The 25,839-nt window shown below is 40.8% G+C and overlaps 1 protein-coding gene across 4 annotated transcripts in view; it reads left to right on the top strand.

Annotated features, from left to right (window-relative positions):
• Window positions 1-25,839, top strand: part of PAK2 (p21 (RAC1) activated kinase 2) — a 47,444-nt gene that overhangs the window by 13,722 nt on the left and 7,883 nt on the right. For all 4 annotated transcript variants that reach the window (XM_070753180.1, XM_070753182.1, XM_070753181.1 and 1 more), the window contains exons 2-12: window positions 576-779; window positions 9,226-9,326; window positions 10,802-10,952; window positions 12,678-12,709; window positions 13,565-13,660; window positions 15,502-15,628; window positions 16,724-16,787; window positions 17,305-17,353; window positions 17,819-17,931; window positions 19,656-19,773; window positions 24,686-24,785. In XM_070753180.1, the coding sequence (XP_070609281.1) occupies window positions 593-779; window positions 9,226-9,326; window positions 10,802-10,952; window positions 12,678-12,709; window positions 13,565-13,660; window positions 15,502-15,628; window positions 16,724-16,787; window positions 17,305-17,353; window positions 17,819-17,931; window positions 19,656-19,773; window positions 24,686-24,785 (1,138 nt within the window). In that variant the 5' untranslated portion in view covers window positions 576-592. The remainder of the gene's footprint in view (window positions 1-575; window positions 780-9,225; window positions 9,327-10,801; window positions 10,953-12,677; window positions 12,710-13,564; window positions 13,661-15,501; window positions 15,629-16,723; window positions 16,788-17,304; window positions 17,354-17,818; window positions 17,932-19,655; window positions 19,774-24,685; window positions 24,786-25,839) is intronic.

Below are 25,839 nucleotides of genomic sequence, written 5' to 3'. Positions count from 1 at the left end.
TATATATACATATATAAATAAACTATATTTACAGCAGCACGAAGCTAACAACTTCAGCCTGATGATGGTGAATGTGATTTCACCGAAATGTTGCATAGACATTCAAAATGTTACACGGGGCAAAACCCGAACTCAGAACAATCTACATATGGAATTGATCTCTTGTTCCTGATGTAAATATGTAAATATTCTGCAGTATTTGCTTATTCATTTATTTAGAGAGCTTTTATGATGCTTCAATCACTAGTCATTGCATTTCTGATTTTGAAAACATTTCTCTTTCTCTTTCTTGAGTTCTGTTTGCTTAGCTGAAAAATGTAAGAATGCCGTCTTTTGTTTTTACATGGGATATTTCTGTTAATTGCTGTTTTATGGAATTATCCATTTTCTATTTATAATATTGAACAATAAAAATATTAGTAAGCTGAATTATCTATTGTGGCATTGGGATATAAAATTCAATAGTAATAAATATCAAGTCTGTTCAGTAATTTGTTAAAATTAATATGGGATAAGAATAAACATTCAAATGGACTAAGGAATATGATGACAAAATTTTTGCTGTTTAATTTCAGAGTATTGTCCAGTCATTATGTCTGACAACGGAGAGCTCGAAGACAAACCACCAGCTCCACCTGTTCGGATGAGCAGTACTATCTTCAGTTCAGGAGGGAAAGATCCTTTATCTGCTAATCATAGCTTGAAACCTCTGCCTTCAGTACCAGAGGAGAGAAAGCCTAGGAACAAAATCATCTCCATTTTCTCTAGCACTGAAAAAGGTAAAATGTTGCAATTGTTTGAGTGTATAAATATTATTGCATTTGAATTTCATTGCACCATTGTGCTTCTGGGAGACACAAACACAACAAATCAACTACTGTAGTGCATTCTGGATCTTTTATTACTTATGGTACATATATTCATTGAGGTGAATGTATGGGGTTCATAATACACTAGTATTTAACAGGAAAACAGTCATTTTATGAAGTTTAAAATAGATTTAAATTACATAGATTTAAATTAAATACAGAGCCGGAGTGGCGCAGCAGGTAGAGTGCTGTATTGCAGGCCACTGAAGCTGACTGTAGATCTGCAGATCAGTGGTTCAAATCTCATCACCGGCTCAAGGTTGACTCAGCCTTCCATCCTTCCAAGGTGGGTAAAATGAGGACCCGGATTGTGGGGGCAATATGCTGGCTCTGTTAAAAAGTGCTATTGCTAACATGTTGTAAGCCTCCCTGAGTCTAAGGAGAAGGGCGGCATAAAATCAATCAATCAATCAATCAATCAATCAAACAAACAAACAAACAAACAAACAAACAAACAAACAAACAAACAAACAAACAAATTAATTAGCATGGCAGATAAACTGAGAGTTCCTTTGCTTTGTTAGCTAATGTGAGGTCTAGTGGTTTAATGGAGACAGTCCGTACTCCAGTTTGAGTCCTAGTACTGCATGACAGTGAACATCTATTATTTGTCACAGCTTCTGCCAAATTGCTTCGAATGGCAGCACAAATAAAGCTGATGCCTAACGTTTCATGATACTGATGGTGGGAAAAGCCCTGTATGACATTACTGAATGCAGTCAAGGTTTATGCTTGATGAGTTAGTCTACCAGTGTGAACTAAATGCTGTAATAATGCTGTAGCCGGACTAACGTAACAACCCCATACGTTAAATAAATTAACAAGTGAATAATAGAAAGTTGCCATTACAGGAAGTCCTTGAATTATGACTGTAGACAATTGCAAGTTGTGATAGTCATTAAGCAAGGCACCCATATTATCACTTTGCTTAATGACCCCATCTCTGCTCTCCCTGATGTTGTTGCTAAGCAGAGCATGGAGTGCCTTGTGTAGGGGAGGTCCTGGATGCCTAGAGCAGGTCTGAGGCTCCTGTGAATGGCTGGGTGGGGAAAAACTCCAAGCCTGCAAGTTGCGATAGATTTGGATACATTGCAGCCAGCTTGAAGCTCCCTGAGTATCTGGTGGGAAGCAGGCCCAAGGCCTATGTGAACCTATTGGTGGGAGAAATAGGTTGGGAAGGGGGCTGCTGCAGTTTCATTGTATTCTCTTATAAGCGTGAATGACTGCAGGAGCACTGCAGCAGCCATAATTTTAAAACTAGGTTGTAAGTAGCTTTTATTTATTTGATTTTTTATGCCACCCTTCTCCGTAGATTCAGGGCAGCTTACAACATGTTAGCAATAGCACTTTTTAACAGAGCCAGCATATTGCCCCCACAATTCGGGTCCTCATTTTACCTACCTTGGAAGGATGGAAGGCTGAGTCAACCTTGAGCCGGTGATGAGATTTGAACTGCTGACCTGCAGATATAGCAGTCAGCTTTAGTGGCCTACAGTATTGCACACTACCCACTGCGCCACCTTGGCTCTATTTATTTTGGGGAAGGGATGCCTGCAGAGGTTTTATTCAGCCAGTTTGTATGAACCGTTGGTGGAAATTTGGCCAAGGACGCTGAACCGGTCGCCGCTCACTTGCCCTGTCCACCATATTCGTTGCCACCATGTTCTTTGTGCACATGCATTCCATTATCCTGCAAGTCCAATCGGATGCACAAGGAACATGGTGGAGATGTCACGGCAGCAGCTTTTTCCGTGACCTTGGATACTTTTCAGTGGCCTGCAGCCAGCCGCTGCCGCAGCAAAGCACCTCTCAAAAGAGATAGTGGCTGGAAGGCTTCTTTGCCATCCATTTTCCAGCAGCAGCAGCTGGCTGGGAGCCGCTGAAAGTTCAGGTCAGCTTTTATTATTATTATTATTATTATTATTATTATTATTATTATTATTATTATTATTATTTATTAGATTTGTATGCCGCCCCTCTCCGTAGACTCGGGGCGGCTTACAGCAATGATAAAAACAATATATAATGACAAATCTAATAGTTAGACTCTAGAATAACAATAATACATTTAAAAAGTCTAAAAAACAAACCCCAATATATTAAAAACATACATACAGTGATCCCCCGCTCGTTGCGAGGGTTCCGTTCCAGGAGCCCCCGCAACGAGCGGGTTTTCGCGAAGTAGCGATGCGGAAGTAAAAACACCGTCTGCGCATGTGCAGATGGTGTTTTTACTCCCACAGCGCTAGCGAGGAGCCGAAGATTGGGGGCGGCGCGGCTGTTTGCCGCCGGCATGGAGGGCTTCCTAGCAGCCCCCCAAACCCGGGTTGGGGGTCCGGGGGGCGCTGTCTCTCGGCGCTTTCGAGCCGAGTCCGGGAGCGAACTCGCTCACGGACTCGGCTCGAAAGCGCCGAGAGAGAGCGTGGACAGGCCCGTTCCTTGGCGCTGTCTCTCGCCGCCTTCGAGCCGAGTCCGGGAGCGAACTCGCTCACGGACTCGGCTCGAAAGCGCCGAGAGAGAGCGTGGACAGGCCCGTTCCTTGGCGCTGTCTCTCGCCGCCTTCGAGCCGAGTCCGGGAGCGAACTCGCTCACGGACTCGGCTCGAAAGCGCCGAGAGAGAGCGTGGACAGGCCCGTTCCTTGGCGCTGTCTCTCGCCGCCTTCGAGCCGAGTCCGGGAGCGAACTCGCTCACGGACTCGGCTCGAAAGCGCCGAGAGAGAGCGTGGACAGGCCCGTTCCTTGGCGCTGTCTCTCGCCGCCTTCGAGCCGAGTCCGGGAGCGAACTCGCTCACGGACTCGGCTCGAAAGCGCCGAGAGAGAGCGTGGACAGGCCCGTTCCTTGGCGCTGTCTCTCGCCGCCTTCGAGCCGAGTCCGGGAGCGAACTCGCTCACGGACTCGGCTCGAAAGCGCCGAGAGAGAGCGTGGACAGGCCCGTTCCTTGGCGCTGTCTCTCGCCGCCTTCGAGCCGAGTCCGGGAGCGAACTCGCTCACGGACTCGGCTCGAAAGCGCCGAGAGAGAGCGTGGACATCGCCCGTATCTAGAAGAAGTTGCCACCCGAGCGCTCTTGCCCGGCGGGAGGCGAAGCATATGGGTGGGGGGGCTGTCAGGACACCCTCCCACCCCAGCACTTTGCATCCCGCCGGCAAAGAGCAATAAGGCAGCAGCTTCTGCCGGACACGGGCAATGGGCGGGACAGAGAAGCGGGAAGAATCAGGAGGTTCCTTTGGCGGCTGCAGGCTGCCTGGCACCCGCTGCAGCCAAAACAACAAAGCCAGGCAGCCCCCAGCTGCCAAAGGAGCCTCCTGATTCTCCCCGCTTCTCTGTCCCGCCCATTGCCCATGTCCGGCAGAAGCTGCCTCCCGTGCCGATGTTCCCCGCCAAGCCCAGTTCGGCTTCCCTGGCTGCTTGGCCGGAGGGGGGGGGCCTCGGCCAAAAGGGGCTGGAGACGCAGCGATTTGCCTCCCGCCCCTCGCCCCTGTGCCACCGGCACGTCATCTTCCCTCCCAGACAAAAAGGCCGGCCTTTGGGGATGAAGGGGTGTGTTCAGCTCTGCGTCTCCAGCTCCTTTCGGCCGAGCCCCCCCCCCCGGCCAAGCAGCCAGGGAATCCGAGCCAGGCTTGGCAGGGAACATCGGCACGGGAGGCAGGAGACGATCGGGCGACCGGAGCAGCAGCCAGGGAAGCCGAGCCGCGTATGGCGGTGACGGCGGCCGTCTCCTGCCTCCCGCGCCGATGTTCCCCGCCACGCCCGGCTCGGCTTTCCTGGCTGCTTGGCCGGGAGCTGGATGCTGGTGGTGGCGGAGGAAGGCGAATGCGGCTTGGAAGCTGGGAGGGGGGCAGAATATGGGAGGAGAGAGGCTTGCAATAGAGGGTGGAGGAAGCGGCCATGGGAGGGCGAGCTGCCTCAGGGAGGAGGATCGGGCGGGACCAGGTGGGGGCTGGAATTTCTCCGCCAGGGCGAAGGGCGGGCGAGCGGGTGCTGGGGAGGGCTTCTCGCCCTCCCGACAGCAAGAGGGGGAGCGAACGGCGTGGGCAGGCGAAGGGCGGGCGAGCGGCAGCGAGGAGTTTGCGTGGGCGGTGGGGAAACTCCTTGCTGACGCCAGCAAGAGGGGGAAGACCCAGGGAAGCCGCTGCCATCTACGCATGCGTGCCCGGCACGCATGCGTAGATGGTATTTTTGACTTCCGGGTTGAAAAATAGCGAAGTACCCTGTTCGCAATGGTTGGGGACGCAATAAACGGGGGATCACTGTACAGTCATATCATACACAGAAACTACATAGGCAGGGGGAGATGTTTCAGTTCCCCCACGCTTGACGACAGAGGAGGGGTTTAAGGAGTTTACGAAAGGCAAGGAGGGTGGGGGCAGTTCTAATCTCTGGAGGGAGCTGATTCCAGAGGGTCGGAGCCACCACAGACAAGGCTCTTCCTCTGGGTCCTGCCAAACGACATTGTTTAGTTGACGGGACCCGGAGGAGACCAACTCTGTGGGACCTAACCGGTCGCTGGGATCCGTGCGGCAGAAGGCGGTCTCGTAGATACCCTGGTCCGGTGCCATGAAGGGCTTTATAGGTGATGACCAACACTTTGAATTGTGACCGGAAACTGATCGGCAACCAATGCAGCTTGCCTTCCAGGCTCTGGACCAGCTGCTGCAGAAGGTAAGCAGCCTGAACAAAGAGGCGGTGGTGGGGAAAGAAGCTATTGCCAGGGCTGCTAAAAGAGGGGAAACAGGGGTGACTTGTGAAGGAAGGGCAGGGGGTAGATAGGTAGAAATTCCCAAACTTTTCCTACCTTTTTCTGTGGGCGCAGCTACCCTGTTTCCCCGATAGTAAGACACCCCCGATTGTAAGACGTATCGGGGGTTTCAGGGGGGTCGGCTAATATAAGCCGTACCCCGAAAGTAAGACATATGTCTTACTTTCGGGGAAACACGGGGGGTATTGCCGCCTCCCTCTCATCTAGCTGCGCGCCGCCTCCTGCCCACGTCCGCACCGTCCCCCTCTCCATACGTCGCCGCGCCGTCCCCTGCACTTGTCACTGCCGCCTCTGCAAATTTACTCGGGCACGTCCCTACTCCAAAGAAACCTCCCCCCCCGCCCGTCACAGAAGGTAAAATGATTATACACTAAAAAACCACATTTTACACAGTTTTTTTTAGCTGTCAGTGCCCCTTTAACAATATAAGACATACCCCGAAAGTAAGACATAGTGGGGCTTTTGCGGATAAAAAGAAAGTAAGACACTGTCTTACTTTCGGGGAAACACGGTAGGTGGGAGGGCCATGTGACTGAGTGGGCATGAGTGATGCCGAGTTGTCCACGCTCACTCAATCACATGCCCCCCCACCTAGTCATGCCCACCAAACTGGTAGCAAAAAATTTTGAAACTCACCATTAGGTGTCTAATAACTTTGAATGGTCACTAAATGACGTGGTAAATCGAAGATTATCTGTAATATTATATTAATGAAATAGTTGATGTTTGGATTTTTTCCAAGGGAAAAACTGAAAGGAAAATTGCATTATACTCCAAAAATAATATTTATTTCTGTTATGCAGAAGTGAGCAATTCAGTATTCTGTGTATCTGTTTCTATCAGCCTAACAATATGACTCTATAGCCATTAATATTGTTTTTGTTTTTTAAGTTTTGTTACAGTGATATAGAAGAAGGAATTTGTAATTTAAAAGTACATAAATATGTCTCTAGTTGTCTCCTGGTTCATTTTGGTAGAATGGATGCATTTCAGATCCCCTTGATTTTTATTTATTTTATTTATTCGATTTTTTTAGGCCACCCTTCTCCTTAGACTCAGGGCGGCTTACAACATGTTAGCAATAGCACTTCTAAACATAACCAGCATATTGCCACCACAATCCGGGCCCTCATTTTACCCACCTCGGAAGGATGGAAGGCTGAGTCAACCTTGAGCCGGTGATTAGATTTGAACCGCTGACTTGCAGATCTTCTACAGTCAGCTTCAGTGGCCTGCAGTACAGCACTCTACGTGCTGTGCCACCCCGGCTCTTTCAGATCATGCTTCAGGACTGTGAAAGCATGCCTTTTTTGTCACTGTCCCCAGCCTCTGGAGTAGCCCAGCTTCTTTGGTTGCTCTTTATAGCAGTGATTTTCAACCTTTTTTGAGCCAGGGCACATTTTTTACATTTACGAAACCCTGGGGCACGTTGAGCGGGGCGGGGGGGGGGGGCTAAAAAAAGTTTGGACAAAAAATTCTCTCTCCCTTCATTCCTCTTTCTTTCTCTCTCTTCATCCCTCTTTCTTTCTCTTCCTTCCTCTGTTTTTTTCTCTCTTTCTCTCCCTCCTTCCCTCCCTCTATGTCTTTCTCTCTCTCTCCTTCCCTCCCTCTCTTTCTTTCTCTCTCTTGCTCTCTCTCTTGCTTTCTCTTGTTCTCTTTCTCTCTCTCGCTTTCTTTCTCTCTCTCTTGTTCTCTTTCTCGCTCACTCACTCTTTCTCTCCCTTGCTTTCTTTCTCTCTCTCTCTTGCTTTTTTTCTTTCTCTTTTTTTCTCTCTCTCTCTTGCTTTCTTTCTCTCTCTGAGCTTCGCGGCACACCTGACCATGTCTCGCGGCACACTAGTGTGCCACGGCACACTGGTTGAAAAACACTGCTTTATAGGCTAGTTTCTAGATTCCTATCGTTTTTAAAGGGTTAAGCCAAACTGGACTCAACACTTATAGAATATGATCAATGCAAAAAAAAGTGGAACTATAATTCCATGATTTGGAAACTTTATGCATTCATGAGGGAAATATATATGACTGCCACTTCCATATGGAAAGTCTAGAATCATCATCATCATCATCATCATCATCATTATTATTATTATTAATTGGATTTGTATGCCGCCCGTCTCCGTAGACTCGGGGCGGCTAACAACAGTAGTACAAAACAGCATGGAAATCCAATACTAAAACAGTTAAAAAACCCTTATTTGTAAAACCAAACATACATACAAACAAACAAACATACCATGCATAAATTGTAAAGGCCTAGGGGGAAAGAATATCTCAGTTCCCCCATGCCTGACGGCAGAGGTTTTAAGGAGCTTACGAAAGGCGAGGAGGGTGGGGGCAATTCTAATCTCCAGGGGGAGTTGGTTCTAGAGGGCCGGGGCCGCCACAGAGAAGGCTCTTCCCCTGGGTCCCGCCAAATGACATTGTTTTGTTGACGGGACCCGGAGAAGGCTCCATCAACAGAAAGAATGCTAATAACAATCTTCAAAAATAAATATAATGAAATCTTTGTCAACAAAATGATAGAAGTGTGTAGAAAATAAAGATAATAAATTGGTAAACATCACCAGTAGATCTCTTGAAACAGATAGGAATTCTTTCAGTAGTGTTAAATCAGATGACAGCTTCATGGCAGGTTTGTTGAAAGCCTCGTATTCTCCCAAGGTTTTCTAATCTTTTGCAAACAGGAATCCTTGAAGCCCTCATATAAATTGCTTCATTTGCCAATAGGGATTCCCATGTCATGTGGCTGGAAGGGGTTGAAGTTGCCTTGGTAATGTGCTTTGTTGGTACAGATTTAATTCTTAGTATACTTGATTGTTCTGTGAGTATACAGAACATGTCCATGGACTTTTCCCTAGTCTGAGTTTAGCTGTCTCTTAGAAATGGCTATTTGGAATATTGAAAGTCTTCTTATTAAGGATATTAGTAATATCTGTTGAAGAACAATAAGGCCAAGAAGACTATTTACATGGTGTATTGGTTTCGTTTCCATTTTCTTCCATGATACTGCTTATGATCACTTTTGTTTGTAGCCAGTGGGCATCACTGTTTTAATAACAGGGACTTTCTTTCATCACTCAGTTTGTAAACAACTTTCAGTAAGTGCTTGCAGAAGTTTCAAAGAGAGATGTTGCTTTCCAGGTTTGCTAAACCTGGAGCTATTTCCCTGTCCTTCTATGACCAAACCTCTCCATTGCCATCTCTCTCTCTCAGATTTCACTCATCAAACTAATAGCTTCTATCAGGATTTCAGGTTACATCAGTTGCTTTTTTAATGCTAGCTTTGTTTTTTGCAATTCTTTTTTTATAAAATATAGAAAAAAATTAAAGGTTCTACGAGCATAATTCTTTTATATTTTTGAAGCAAAAAAAAATTCATAGAAATTAGAATTAAAAGTGTGTTCATTTATGATAGTTGAAATTTGATTTGATGTCTCGTTCAAGACTTCCTGAATATTAAGGAAAGTGGAGCAGTTCTGGAGTTAGCGATTTTCTGTATATAATGTTTTAAATGTTACTGGCATGTTACTTCAAAATAGTTGAACTTCAGAAAGGATTAGTCATTCTGGAGCTAAATATGCTTTCTTTTTTCTTATAGGGAGTAGGAAAAAGGAAAAAGAGAGACCTGAAATCTCTCCTCCGTCAGATTTTGAACACACTATTCATGTTGGTTTTGATGCAGTTACTGGGGAATTCACTGTAAGTATATTAAACTTGTCTCTATGTGGTGTGTACTGGAATACTGCCAGTATGAAATTAATGTTTAAAATGTTTTATCTTTGTTGTTACAAGAGTTTTCATATATTTTAGAACTAAAACATTTCAGTAAGTAATTTCCCGTTTCCCAAAGATTAGTTGGTACTGTGTTTCCCTGCAAGTAAAACAGGCCTTATCTTTTTGGAACACCCCCCCCCCCCCAAAAAAAAATGGTTTTGGCCTTATTTTTGGGTGGGGCTTATTATTTTTTGCATGCACAATAGCCTGGGCGGCCTGCACACTCGCAGCTGGGAGTCTGGCAGAGAGGTTCCCTCTGCGCATCGCCATCTAGCCTCTCTACTCCCACAGGGTGTGTTTGTGTGAACACAAATGGCCTGAAGGCACAAGCACCTGTCCCCCCTCCCCAGTCGTGCACCTCCCAGGTCTCATCACGTTGATGTGGTGAAGCTGGTAAGCACCAGGTCCTTGAGGATCTTGCAGCCGATGCTGCCGGTGTGCACCATCAGCTCTCGCACGGAAGCCACGCCTGGACCAGCTCCCCCTGCAGGGTCCAGGTGGTATTATTATTATTATTATTATTATTATTATTATTAATTAGATTTGTATGCCGCCCCTCTCCGTAGACTCGGGGCGGCTCCAGCCATCGCCATAGAGCGGGAAGCGCACTCGCAGAGTGTCCGCTACCCTGGTTGGGGTTTGGAAGCTGCAGAGGTGGAGTTTGGGGGACAGAAAAAAAGAAAGACTTCTGCTGCTTCTCTTTTGGCTGCATGAAAGGAAAGCAGCGGAAGTCTTTCTTTCTCTCCCCCCAACTCCTGCTCTGTGGCTTCCAAACCCCAGCTAGAGCAGTGGCTGCTTTGCACTTCCCACTCTATGGTGGTGGTCATTGGTGGCCTCCCTTTCCCCCCTGGCTCTTCTCCACTCCGATCTCTCTGTGGTCACCCCACCTGAGTGCTGAGAAGCTTCTCCACCTTGGGAGTCACCAGACAAGACGGGCTAAGCTGGGCTCGTCCTGGGGAGGGCAGCCTCTCCAGACCCTGGCATGCACTCTCTCTCGCAGGCCCCACTTATTCTTCCCAGGCGCCTGGTAGCGAGACACAGGGCAGCACACTGCGAGCAGCCCCGGCAGACACCGTTCAGCTGGCCTGGTCATAACCAGTGCTCTCTGCCTGCAGCTGAGCTTGGCCTGCGGGGGAGGCTGGGGCCTCCAGGGAAAGAAAAGTCTACCTCCTGTGCTAGGCAAGGCCATCACTTCACTAGGGCTTATTTTCAGGGGGGTATATTTATGCCCACATCAAAAATCAGGCTCAGCCTTATTTTCAGGATATGCCCTATTTTCAGGGAAACACAGTACCTTTATGCAAGAATATCACAATGGCTTTTATCATTTGAGAGGATTTGATATAATAAACTCTGTACTTCAGTGTCAAAATACACAAATTTGAATTCTCCCCCTCTAGGGAATGCCGGAGCAGTGGGCTAGGCTGCTACAGACGTCAAACATCACAAAGTTAGAACAGAAAAAAAATCCTCAGGCTGTATTAGATGTTTTGAAATTCTATGATTCTAAAGACACAGCAAAACAGAAATATTTGAGTTTTTCTGCTACAGGTATGTCTTTGGGCTAACTCACGGGGCACTTTACACTCATTGGGTATAAATGAGCAAATTTATGTGTAACAGAGCTTTCTAGTATTTTGGAAATAATTAGGAAGTGAGTGTTTCGGAAGATGAACGTGGCATATGTTTGCAATTTTTTAATTTAGCTGTATCTTTTGCCAGAACTGTGCAGCTGTTTTGGAGAGATGATTTTAGTAGTTGGCATATGAATTATTACCCATTTAAAGAATTGGAAGGGCATTTGAGAAAGAAGAGACCAATTGCTGATGTGAGTTTGTTTTTATTTAAAGTAGGGATCTCTGCCCATCTAAAAACTAAAGTTACTAGCTCCACGCATGATTTAAGGATGAGTTAACTCAAGATTTGTCATAGAATCTTGGAATTGTAATGGACCTTATACATCATCTAGACCAGTTGCCTGTTCAGTGTAGATGCTTCACTGACTATCCAGACTTTGAATATCTCTAGTGAAGGAGAACTCACTACTTCATGCTGCAACTTGTACAGTCAATAAATATCTTTAAAGATCTAACCTGAACCTTCTTTCTTGGAGTTTTAATCTATTAGTTCTGTTCTGATTCTAGGTCAATGGAGAATAGTTTTCTTCCTTTTTTTGTGTAATGGCTCCTCAGTTATTTGAAGACTGCTATTATACATCTGTTCAGCCCTAAACTTACTTAGATCTAACTTTTAGAAACAGCACATGATTTGCAGATCAGGTTTCTCCTTTCAATGAATGAAGGTAGGGCAGCCCAAAATGCACTTCATTAAATATAAACTTGATTTGAAGTACAATTAAGATTAACTTTTTAATTGTGCCTAAAATATGAAATACAGTGATACCTTGTCTTACAAACTTAATTGGTTCCGGGACGAGGTTCTTAAGGTGAAAAGTTTGTAAGATGAAACAATGTTTCCCATAGGAATCAATGGAAAAGTGATTAATGTGTGCAAGCCCAAAATTAACCCCTTTTGCCAGCCAAAGCACCCGTTTTTGCGCTGCTGGCTCCCCTCCATGGGAAACCCCACCTCCAGATTTCCGTTGCCAGCAAAGCGCCCGTTTTTGTGCTGCTGGGATTCCCCTGATGGGATTTCCCTGCAGCATCACAAAAACACGGAAGTCCGGAGGTGGGATTTCCCATGGAGGGGAGCCTCAGGAGAATCCCAACAGCACAAAAACGGGTGCTTCACTGGCAATGGAAGTCCAGAGGTGGGACATCCCAGTGGTGGCAGTGGGTTTGTAAGGTGAAAAAAGTTTGTAAGAAGAGGCAAAAAAATCTTAAACCCCGGGTTTGTATCTCGAAAAGTTTGTATGACAAGGCGTTTGTAAGACGAGGTATCACTGTACTTTTAATTTGCTTGGACATTAAGGAGACTAAAGTACTGGTTTAATGAAATGGAAACAATATGAATTCATGTTTGTTTTCTTCAGGCAACAGTTACTTTGTTGTAATAGTGCAGGAGAGAGAATATGACTTTCATTCATCATCTCTCAGATGTTTTGCTGCTTTAGAAAATAGTTGGATCAATTAGAGCTTTTTTTTAAAAAAAAAAACCCTGCAAGCACATTATCCTGTAAAAACTAAAAGCTAGACATATTCATTAGTTCAGAACTCTCTTTGGAACAAGGTGTGTATCATCTCACTATATTTTATGAGTGTTATCATTAATGTATTAATACTTTAATTTTTTGTTCACATTAATTTTTTTTCCTAGATAAGGATGGATTTCTTTTTGACGCAATAGCAGTAAGTACATTTACATTATGTTTCCTTTCATGTCATTGAAATCCTGTTATTGTACAGTAATTTTAATCGGCTTCAGCTATTCTGTGTTTCAACCAATTTAGTTATCACAGACATAATTTCATTCATTTTAATTAGAGCTTCAGTTTATCAGTAGTGCTTTTGAGATCATTTGATGAGAAACTATTGTTTTTTATATGTTAAAGTTTAAAGAAATTTAATTCAACAAAAGCAAAAGAAAAGTAGGATCTTTTCTATAAGTTAATTTTTTGTATAGAGTACAAATAGTGTTTTGCCTTGTTGTCTCACACAAAAGCTCAGTGGAAAGGGAGAGAGACAACTTGGGGAAAGGTTAGTTGGTTTCTTGATAGGTAGCAATGTTGAAGTTATAAAAGAACTGAAAAATCTGACTTATGACCAGTCCTTGCACTTATGACTATGACATCATCACAGATCATGTGATCAGAATTCAGGCACTTTGGCAAACTGTACATCTTTATGACAGATGAGACTAAATGTTCACCATCTGTGATCTTTCCAGCCGGCTTCTGAGAAAGTTAATGGGGGAAGTTGGATTAATGAGATCATAATTTGTTTTATAACTGCTGTAATTCACCTGATTAATGAGATTAATGGTGACCAAAGAGCTGTAAATTTGGACATGACTCATTTACAGCCACTTTGCTTAGTAACCAAAATTGTGGTTATAAGTTGAGAACTACATGCAGTGCTTCCAATTACATATACTTTTTATAATGAACAGGTATTTAAATAGACCTCATATTAAATAAATACATCTTTTACAGTTCAGTTTACTTATTTTCCACATTTGTTCTTTTTTTAATCTCTAATTAATAGCCTAATGCAAAAAAGTCAGAACCTTCAACAGCAACTGAAGAGGAAGATGAAGAGACTCCACCAGTTATTGCTCCAAGACCAGATCATACAAAATCGGTGAGAAGTTTTATTTCATTTTCACTACTTAATGCATAGCAGAGCTTTTTGCAGTTTTTCTACAATCGGAGGAAATATAGTTCAAATCTCTCTTAAATCAAATGGTCTTGGACCTGTTGCTTTTAGCCACAATCCTTTTGTAATGTTATTGTTCCCTGTGATGTATTGTTAAGTACTTTTGGAGAAAGGTTCATAATTAGTATCGATTAATGAGGCCTACGTCTTGCATATAGTTGCCATCTTAACAGATCTGTATCTGTTTTAAAACCAGTATTTTATACTTCTTTGTCTCTGAGCAACTTACTTTTCTTCTGTTTTGGTCAGCAAACCCCATCTAAATTAGGTATCAGAAAAGTGGTTTGATTTTACTTTCTTAGTGTATTTGGCTGCTAAGGGCAAAGCATGACTTGAGTAATTGCCTCCATATTTATAGAGGATGATATTTTATAGATCAAAATATGCAAAAGACCGGACATTCTCAACTTACAACCATTTCTTTAATGACAGTCCAGTCTCGGGAAAAGTGATTGTTGAACTGTCCTTAAAGTTATGATCATTGTATCACCCTCGTGGTAACATGATTGTCATTCAAGCATTTGACAATTGACCCACATTTACAATGGTTGCAATGTTTTGTAGTCATGTAATTGTGATTTGTGACCTTCCAAGCCAGTTCCCGAAAAGAAAAGTCAATTAGGGAAGCTGAATTTGCTTAACAACCATGGAATTAACTTAACGACAGCTGTAAAAGTGATTGTAAAATCAGGTCCAGTCCTGTGATGACTCATTTAATGACTTCATTGTCGAGTGACCAAAACTTCAGTCCCAGTTGTAAGTTGTGCAGTGATGGCGAACCTTTTTTTTTCTCGGGTGGCAAAAGAGCGTGGACACGTGCTATCACACAGTCATGAATGCCCACACCCATAATTCAATGCCTGGGTCGGGCGAAAACAGCTTCCTCCACCCCCTGGGCGCCCTCTGGAGGCCAGAAATTGCCTTTTTCTTAACTGCTGGTGGGCCCAGTAGGCTCGTGTTTCACCTTTCCCAGACCCCAAAAGCATTCCAGGAACTGGGGAAAGATAAAAATGCCCACCTCCATCCCCTGGAGGCTCTCTGGAAGCCAAAAACACCCTCCCAGAGCCTTTGTGCGAGCCGAAAATCAGCTGGCCGGCCCACACATGCATATTGGAGCTGAGCTAGGGTAATTGCTCATATGCCAGCAGATATAGCTCCGTGTGCCACCTTTGGCACCCATGCCATAGGTTCGCCATCACTGACCTATAGTAATGTTACAGTATACCAGGTAATGCAGACCAATCCTTCTTTATTCTCATAAAGGTAAAGACATATTAGAATCAAGCTGAATTCATGGTCACTCTGGGGAGAAATCCATGCAGCTTTCTTGCCAAAAATGTAGAAGTGATTTGGTCTTCTGGAATAGTTGTCAACTTCCTAGTTTAATGGTTGCCTTGGTTTTATCTTTCATATATGGTAGAGTCTACAGAGAGGGGGGGGGCATACAAATCTAATAAATAAATAAATAAATAAATAAACAAACAAACAAACAAATAAATAAATAAATAAATAAATAAATAAATAAATCATGGAGCACCTTTAGAGACTAAAATTTGTCTGGATTAAATTCTGTGAGCCTTTCTGGGGAAAAATATTAAGACTTCATTTTTATAATGATTATAGACAAAATTTTAGTGTTAATCAGCAAATTCAAATAGTTACATAACTATACAATGGTGGCTATAAATATACAGTATATGGTAATTGAACTTGAAAATCAGATGTTAAAATACTATGAGATTACAACCATGATCTTGTTTGTTAAGGTTTATACACGATCAGTAATAGATCCCATCCCAGCACCATCTGGCGATCTAAGTGAAAGTGCTAAATTAGCTGATAAACAGAAAAAGAAAAGCAAGATGACAGATGAAGAGATCACAGACAAATTACGTAAGTAGGAATTTGATAGTCATAAAAATAAGAAATTAATTATAATAATAATTATTAATAATAATAATTTATTAGTTTTGTATGCCGCCCCTCTCCGTAGACTCGGGGCGGCATACAAATCTAATAAATTATTATCCGCAGACTCAGATCCATATATGCTGCATAGTCATTATGAGTTTGATTTAGTAACTACATGAATACATCCATTTAATAGTATTAAATATTATGTTGTATCTGATGAATAGTGAAAGTGATTTTTCAATCAACTGTTGAAAAATCAAACAGTGACAACAATAAACTTAATTTATGAAAATGGTTATTTCCTTAGCATATACATGTCCCTTCATTGTCAATTGTGTTGTGGATAAAATCTGTTTTCTGAAAGTTGCATATTTTCTTGAAAAGATATTTGTAAAACCACACAGTCCAGGCAGTGTTTGGGGGCTGCACTGGAATCCATAAAACTTGCTAAGCATATTAAAATAATAGAGAACAAAGCTTTTTTCCTTAACCCATCTCCTGACAATCTGGTTTCAGAACTTCATTGTTAGAAATGGCAGGTTGATAATATTAACTAAAGTTACTTGGTAGTGTGGAATTTCATTTCATTTCCCACCGACTACACCTCCTCCCAAGATAATTTTTCTCAGTGAAATTAACATTGGAAAAATTGTGATCTGTTTCCTGAGATACAGTTGTTCATTAAATGAGACAAGGAATGGCTTTCTAATGTTTTGCAGAAAAATATATGAGACTCCGATGATCTGTAGGTTGTCTGCATATATTATGAATTCAATAATCACTGTATTGAGAGAGCAGAATTCGTGCTAATAAAAGAGGTTGTCTTGCCTCTGAATTACCTTTGTGTTCTGGAGATAAAGAGCTGCATTGGTGCAATTTGGAAATTGTATATGAAACAGGAATATTAATAGAAATATATCCTTCCTCTTTTCATTATACGTACATAGAAATATTGAATCTAAATAATGCAACAGAAAATATTGACTTCTAATCACAAGTCAATACCGCTTGTGTTACTGCTTTGGATCTGATACTATTTTTTAGTTTACTTATAGTGTTATAATTTCCTTTTAGGAACAATTGTTAGTATAGGAGATCCCAAGAAAAAATATACCAGATATGAAAAAATAGGACAGGGGTAAGTATTCATAACTAACCTATACATAATTAAAGTACATTTTGTTATATTAGCATACTGATGTGTTGGTATGAGTGTATATCAGCATATAAATCAAACCAGATATCCAACAAAATATAAACCCTAAAACAATTATTAATGTGCTGTATTATTTACCATTTATGTATTAAAAAAGGAAATTGTGAACAAGAATTCCAAGCAACTTACCATTTCTTTCCTGCTCAACTTCAGAATGTGGTTTTTCTCCTTCCTGTGGAAGAGAATAGAAAGTGTAGCCCAAATATGTAGGCTATACATTTTGTCCAGGTCGTTTTATTATTTATTTTGTAAAATGTAAGATTTAGTTTTTTTCTATGTTATTTTGGTCTCTTTGTAGATTAGTTTATGATTTAATTCCACCACATTTATCTTTAAAATACAATGATATCCTCCAGAAAATACAAAGCTTTGCCTGTTCATGCACATGTATGTTAAATACCTGAAATGTTACAACTCCTTGCATATTTGATTTTCTTAGGGCTTCTGGAACTGTTTTCATTGCAATAGATGTTGCGACAGGACAGGAGGTAAGAATAGGTTCAAAGCTGATTTTCGTTTGGATATGCTGTGGAATTCATTGGTGAAAATTTATAAACTACAATGAAACTTAAGAAGATAAAATGGGATCCATTGCTAAATTTCTGGTTTGTTTAGAATAGCTAATGGAGACTCTAATTCTGTTTCAGCAAGAGTAATTAGGAGTAAATTGTATCACATAAAATTATTCATTCTTAATAATTATGAGAGGGATTTATATCATCACAATTCATAGCTCATGAAAAAAAGTTGGTACTTACCATAGCTATAGCTGCGACTTATGAATCTCTGGGTTCTATTAAAACTATCTTCTGCTCTGACATTGTAATCTCACTGGAGTTTGATTTGCTTATCTAGAATCAAAGCCATAAATGTTGACTTCAAGATGACCACAGATTGTATACAAATTGCCTCTACTTGAATATCAGCTTCTGATTTCTTTCTTTACTTTTCAGGTTGCTATAAAACAAATAAATCTACAGAAACAACCCAAAAAGGAGTTGATTATCAATGAAATTTTGGTAATGAAAGAGCTGAAGAACCCAAACATAGTCAATTTTCTAGACAGGTAATGAAGTGCAATATGTAGCTGATGGAAAGTTAAATTTAAGCGAGGATCAAAATTCAAAGCCTGGGCCATGTCTTAATTAAAGAAATTATGAGGACGCATAAAAATTAGTACATAACTATGTAATTCCAAATAAGATACATTTTGATTTGATTTGATTTGATTTGATTTATTGGATTTGTATGCGGCCCCTCTCCGGAGACTCAGGGCGGCTAACAACAATAATAAAACAGTATACAAAATAATCCAATAGTAAAAACGATTAAAAACCCATTAATATAAAAACCAAACATACATACAGACATACCATGCATAAAATTGTAAAGGCCTAGGGGGAAAGAGTATCTCAGTTCCCCCATGCCTGACAGCAGAGGTGGGTTTTAAGTAGCTTACGAAAGGCAAGGAGGGTGGGGGCAATACTAATCTCTGGGGGGAGTTGGTTCCAGAGGGCCAGGGCCGCCACAGAGAATTTATTAGATTTGTATGCGGCCCCTCTCCGAAGACTCAGGGCGGCTCACAACAATAATAAAAACAATATTATAGTAGAACAAATCTAATATTAAAAAAGCATATAAAACCCTATCATATTTTTAAAAAACCAAACAACACATTCATACCAACATAAAACAAAATATAAAAAAGCCTGGGGGAAAGTGTGTCAACTCCCCCATGCCTGACGGTATAAGTGAGTCTTGAGTAGTTTACGAAAGACAGGGAGGGTGGGGGCAGTTCTAATTTCCGGGGTGAGTTGATTCCAGAGGGCTGGGACCGCCACAGAGAAGGCTCTTCCCCTGGGGCCCGCCAAACGACATTGTTTAGTCGACGGTACTCATGAACTTTGAATTGCACAGTAGAACAATCAAGGTAATTTCTTGCATAGATAGCTTGCTTTTATAGTAGACACAAGAAGCCTTAATTAAAAAAAATAACCTATTTAAAGATGATAGGTAAATACTAGCTGTAGATAGGATCTTGCTCCTTTTGACCGTGTTGCACTGCAAGATCTACCCTTTTCATACATGGATACAGAAACGGTGGAACTTGCATTGTGAGGGTGTAATCATGTTTTTCTCATTTTCTTTACCCCCTCCCTATTTTCAAGGATGGTGTTTATTCTAATAATCCAGCCCACTGTGTATCAGACCCAAGTTTTATATGTTTCATCGTTTCTTCCATCTTCATGTAATAATGGACTTTTTGTTGGTTTCCCCCCCACCGCCAAGGATAGATAAATATATCCTGTCTTGTCTAATGCAAATTCAGCCCTGATAGTTGTGGGAGGAGAGGGTCAAAGGAAGAGAATTTTCAACTTCTTTTCAAAGACCAATAGTATCAGAGCTAGCCTAATTTCTGGTTGAAACTATTCTACAGGCATTGGGCCATAATGGAAAGTATGTATTGCTCTTAGCCTTGGCCCTTATTTTCCCAGTAGTGGGGATGGGGGGGACCTTCAGCAGGTTTTTCCAAGTTGCGTATATTGGACAGGAACATAGTAGTTGAAGGAGACAGTCCTCAAGTCTCTTTATACTAAGCCAAAGGAGCTTTTATAGGTTAAAATTAGCATCTTAACCTGTATTCAAAAGCCAATTGGTAACTAATGCAGGGCTTGATTAATATACTGTATATCTCCAGTACTAATGATATTGTATTGTATATTTACTTTTGCTTCTTTTCCCAATCTAACTTCAAATAGTTGAAATTTAATGTTGATTTTCTGTCTTCAGTTACCTGGTTGGAGATGAACTTTTCGTTGTAATGGAGTACCTGGCTGGTGGATCCCTTACAGATGTCGTTACAGAAACTTGTATGGATGAGGCACAAATTGCTGCTGTCTGCAGAGAGGTGGGTGATTAAGGGAAGAGATACATTTAATTACAACTTTGGGAAATATCAACTATTATATGATAGATCTTGTTCTGTCGGACTCTCTGGTAGACTCCTCCCAAAAATTCACAGGTACAAATTTCAGACACACACACATTTGAAAATTCAAAACAATGTTCTTTATAATGAAAATTCACTTAAACTAAGCCCTCTTTTGGTATAGCAAAAAGCACTAATCTCCAAACAAACTGGTAATTTGTACAAGTCCCTTATCAGTTCTGAGATACTTAGCTTGCAGCTGTGAGGCAATTCACAGTCCTTTTTCTTTCACAAAGTGAAAGACACTTTGCTCTGGTTTAGTTTCAAAGTGGGGAAAAATCAGCACACAAAAGGTCAAAGTCAGTAAAGCAGTCACGAAACACAGCGATCAGATAATCCTCCACAATGGCCAAACCCACAGGCTGCTATTTATAGCAGCCTCACTAATTACCACAGCCCCACCCAACCACAGGTGGCCTCATTTTCTTTGATAATAATCTCTCAGTTGTTGTTGCCTATGCATCGCTCTCCGCATGCGTGGCTGTATCATAAACTCTTGTTCTGAATCCAAGGAGGAGCTAGATAATTGATCTCCTTCTGAGCTGTCTGCCACACTCTCCACCTCCCTACCACTCATGTCTTCTTGGTCAGAGGAGCCTTCATCAGCAGATTCCACCGGGGGCAAAACAGGCCTGCAGCATGTGGATGTCTCCCCCACATCCACAGTCCTTGGGGCAGGAGCTGGGCCAGAGCTAACCACAACAGATCTTGATTGATTTCCCTCTAACTATCCCTTAGAGTTATATACAACTTCACAGTGCTTTACAGCCTTCTCTAAGTGGTTTACAGAGCCAGCATATTGCCGCCTCCCCCCCAAAAAAAATTGGGTCCCCATTTTACCGACCTCAGAAGAATGGAAGACTGAGTCAACCTTGAACCTGATGAGATTTGATCACCAAATTGCAGTCAGCTGGCAGTTAGCAGAAGTAGCTTGTAGTACTGCTTTCTAACCACTGCGTCACTGTGGCTCATGCTGAGGAAACATATCTTGGATTAAAAAAAACCTTCCGACTCTTGAAACTAGCTATAAAAAATGGGAGTAAATAATAGTGTGGATCAGTCTCTTGGACCCAACTTTGCATTGTTTTATTCATGCTTCAGAGAATTCTGAACTATCTTTGCCTATGATACTGGTTGAATATATAGGAAATATTTGACTAAAAATATAAATAAGAAAGAAAAACTTGATAAACATTCTTTCCATATTTTCATCTAATTTATTAATAAACATGTTAATGATTAGAAAGTCAGGAATTGAACCATTTGGTAGCACTTTGGTAGCTCACCAACAACAAATTTTTAAAACTAGCTACCATATTTTTCAGAGTATAAAATGCACCGTTCCCACCCACCCACCCCCAAAAGAGGGTGAAAATCTGGGTTCGTTTTTACCTCAAATATAGCCCTGCCCAGCCTCTCAAACAGAACTTTGCAAGGCTAAAAACAGCCTCTAATACGTAGCTTTGCAAGGCTGAAAACAACCTCTCAAATGGAGCTTTATAAAGCTGAAAGCATTTTTTCAAACAGGGTTTTGCAAGGCTGAAAAAGCAGCCTTTCAGATGTAGCTTTGCAAGGCTAATATACTTGTTCCACGCTGTTTGCTAAGGGCACTAGCCAGATGGATGCTGGTAGGCAGAATTTTTTTTAAATTTTCCTCCCCCAAAACTAAGATGCATCTTATACTCTGATAGTTTGAAAAATACAGTATGTATCTATTTAATTGTCGTATATAACTAGCGCACATTAACCAGAATGTGATGGGCTACTTTGTCAGATTGCTTGCCAAAAGGAAGATTTATCTCTAGAAGTATCCCATAATTTAATTAGAAAGCTACCTCATTTAAAAAGCAAGGAAGGTTAATCTAGCAAGATTAGCAAAGATAAATTAATACTATTGGTAATTATTGAATTGTATTCAAAGTTCTTATAGTTTGCTCTTTTTATGAACTGCTTCGGAATATTAAAATTTTAATAATATACAACTCATTTGCCCTTAAGAGTATTAAACTACAGAAAATTGACACTCTATGACTGTTTCTGTCAGTCCCAAACTTCATTTTTGCTTCTTCATGCTCTTCACAGTTGCCTAATGAAATCTACTGTTCTGTTGGAAAAGATTGAGTCAAACCAAAAGTTGAATTGCTCTTTTTTTATCTGTTAACATTTCACCATCTTTATTGAGCAGGTGGACCTCACATCTTTTCCATAATTCACACTTAACAACAGTAATTAGAACCAGAATTTAGGTTGCTGAACAATGTGGTTGTAAAGCATAGCATCATGTGACCACACTGCTTAGCGGCATGGCAGCTATAGTAATTTCAGCTGCCATTATTAAGTGAGTCCCATGCTGCCTCCCATTAAACACAATGTTATCTGGTCCCCATTTGCAACCTCCTGCCAAACATTCCATTGACTATGCTTGTTAGAAGCAGTGAAGGTCACAGATAGATATGGATCACCTGATGGTAGGGCTCTGCAACATTGTAGACATGAATTAGTGAGTGTCTGGATTGTGATTGCAAGATTGCATTTGATGCTACAACTATGATAGTGCAAGGACATTTATACGTATCACTTTTTGGGTGCCATGTATTGTATAGCAAAGTGATGGCGAACCTATGGCACGGGTGCCACAGCTGGCATGCAGAGCCATATCTGCTAGCATGCGAGCCGTTGCCTTAGCTCAGCTCCAATGTGCATGTGTGCCGGCCAGTTGATTTTTGGCTCTTACAGAGGCTCTGGGAGGGCATTTTTGGCTTCCAGAGAGCCTCCAGGGGGATGGAGGAGGGCGTTTTTACCCTTTCCCCAGCTCCAGGGAAGCCTTTGGAGCCTGGGGAGTGCGAAACACGGGCCTGTTGGGCCCACCAGAAGTTGGGGAACATGCCATTTCCAGCCTCCAGAGGACCTCCAAGGGGTGGAGGAAGCTGTTTTCGCCCTTCCCAGGCGGGATTATGGGTGTGAGCATTCCCGCATGTGCGATAGCATGCACACACACTGTTTCGGCACTCACAGGAAAATAAGTTCGCCATCGGTATAGCATATCCAAATTCAGTCATTCCAACTTTTTAGTAAGTGTGGATGTTTTGAAGATGTGTAATTTCTCCTTCAGAATAAATTGTGTCCTTTAGTATATCCTAGTTATAAATTATCCCCATCAAGTCTTTACAAACTCCATTCAATACTTGTGTTTTCATATGGATAATATAAATAAACAATATAAATCTTGAAATGGTAGGAAAGCATTTCACTACAGCAAAGAAGCAACTGAACAGCTCCGAGTCTACGGAGAGGGGCGGCATACAAATCTAACAAATTAAATTAAATTAATTAAAATGTTGCTTATCAGTTTTCGCAATTGGCAATTCATGTAATGATTTACCAATTGTGAAAACATAATTTCATTATTCAAGCAGATTTCATATGCTGATAGGCAAGTATGTGCATATATACACTCAGTACAGTACAAAATTCTTCTGAAATATTTCTTTGGGTCTAGAAGTCTTTAATTATAGTTTGTTAGAATAAAGATTTGGTTTGTTGCAAAATTAATTGTGAAGATGAATGCATGTGTGCCGGCATAGTATTTAAATTAATACTATGCATGAAGAGTGGCATAACTGATCTCCATATATATAGACAATAATTTTAGATGAAGAAATGTTTATGGTTGAATGTAAATACAATAATAAACATTCAGCCATTATGATTGAATAAATATGTAGATAAATTCTTAGAAAGTACTTCTGCAATTAAGTGAAATGTATTTATTTAAAACAAATTTTAAATGATATATTAATAAATGTACCAATGTTATGTAATCAATGTATAATGTTCATAAAAGATTGATCACATCAGACAAAGTAAATTGATATTTTATGGGATGGAAAAGAATATAAATATTTGAGCTTAGTGCCAAAATTTCACTTATTGCTATTTCTAAATGCTAAAAACTAAAAAAAAAAATATCGAGGAAAAAAATAGTACAGACAAGTATTTGGTTTCTGACTTCCAATTTTATACTCCAACTAACAGTATTTATGGATTCTAAAATACATATATTATTATAAATTAGATTTATTACTATATAAATAGAATACAGTATTCTAAATGTTGGTATTTCCTCTACTGCATGATATATTGTATATTATATAGGGAAGCCATTCCTGCTTAAATGCAGTTAAACTTCTGTATATATTGTGTTAACTTTGCCATTACTGCATATTCTCTGTTTAAGTTCCCAATAAGATAACTGTATTTTTTATTTCAATGTTCTGCAATAATACCTAGAAAAAAGAATTGTGGTTTCATTTCAAATTTAATTTCTAAGATATTATCTAAGAATTTTTGAAAACATTTTTTTTCTCTTTGGTTAAGTAAATGTGAAATACTTCAAGGCTCTGGAGCGTACAAGTAATCTTCGATTAATGACTGCGCAACCCTTTGAAGCAACCCTTTGAAGTTGCAACCACTGCAGTCTCTCCATGGTCATAGGATTGCATTTATTGCAACATTTGCAAGCTTCACAGCTGGCTTCTGACAAGCAAAGCAAATGGGGAAACTGGCAGTCAAATTTGAAGTTGCAGTGATATCTCAATGAATATATGAATATAATTGCTAATGGCTGAAATGGAACTGCTATAAGTCTGATGTGATGCTATTTCACTTTATGACCATATTACTTAGCAATGAAGTTTCCAGTGTCAGTTACATCCTTTAAGTGAGGACTACCCTGTATTTAAATCTAGTTTAGTTATTGAGATAGCTCAATTAGCCAAATATAAATTTTGAATTTGTTTAGACAATAAACCTTTCAATTATCTCCATACAGTGTTTGCAGGCACTGGAATTCCTACATGCCAACCAGGTGATTCACAGAGATATTAAAAGTGACAATGTGCTTTTGGGAATGGATGGTTCAGTTAAGCTGAGTAAGTACATGATAGCTCCAGCATTCACATTATAAAAGTAATACTGCATATCACCATTACGTTTTCATTTTTAAGCCAGTAGGTGGCAACCTTGATTAGCCTAACAATGAAGTTATTCAGCCAGCCAATGTCCTCTGGACATTTTCGTCCCTTCCTATTTTACGATGTCACCCAATGCTTCAAAAACAAGGAAGTACAAAGCTGAACAGGTTTTGTGTTGAGCACAGTCATTTTAACAAATGCATTGCAATATTAACAAGCAAAAGCAGTATTTAAAACCTACCAGTCTTATTTTTATAAAATAAAATAAGAATAAAATATATAATTTTGACTCAGAAATTTAAATTGAAGAGAGAAATTTAGACTATCTGTTGGTGTGATTATGGATGGTGCGTTTCCAATGATAATAATTCTGAACATTTTTAATATTTTATATTGATGCATCTGAGACAAAATTTGTAATTCAAACGATTGTAGTGCTATTTGAAAGACTGAAGCATGCAGGGTTTCTCTGTTCTCTGTGCTGCCTTTTTTTTTTTTAAAAAAAGGAATTATTTAGGGACCATACCATTCCATTTAATTAACCAAAAAATGCTTTTCATTCTATTTTCTGGGTGATATATAGATTAAGTCATGATTAAAACAGATGTGTCCCCAAACATTAATGAACAAAAAAAAATATATTGTGTTGGAATATGTATTGCTTATTAACATCGTCACCACTTTTATACTTTCTCTTTTGTGATGTTGCTTCTCAATTGCATACAGATCCGTCCTTTTCCATTTTCACCTGAAACATAATGTTATAATGTTCTTTTTTCCTATGGATAAAACAATAGCTTGATCAAATCTGCTTGGCAAGAATAACCTATTTTTTGGGGGGGGGGGGATTCAAAATTTGCTTATTTCATATCTAAAGAAAGTCACCAAAGTCTTTCCTGGAGTCCACGTTTCGGCCGGCCAGGAAGGACGTCTTTGTGACGTCAAAGCTCTGCCCATGGAATTCCCTATTGGAATTCCCCACCTCCTTTCGAGCCTCCCGACCGGCCCGACA

Source organism: Erythrolamprus reginae, chromosome 5 (assembly GCF_031021105.1).
Source record: "Erythrolamprus reginae isolate rEryReg1 chromosome 5, rEryReg1.hap1, whole genome shotgun sequence".
In the NCBI taxonomy this organism is placed as follows: Eukaryota; Metazoa; Chordata; class Lepidosauria; order Squamata; family Dipsadidae; genus Erythrolamprus; species Erythrolamprus reginae.
The sequence above is the reverse complement of the archived record's forward strand: the minus strand, read 5'-3'. Positions and strand labels throughout refer to the sequence as shown.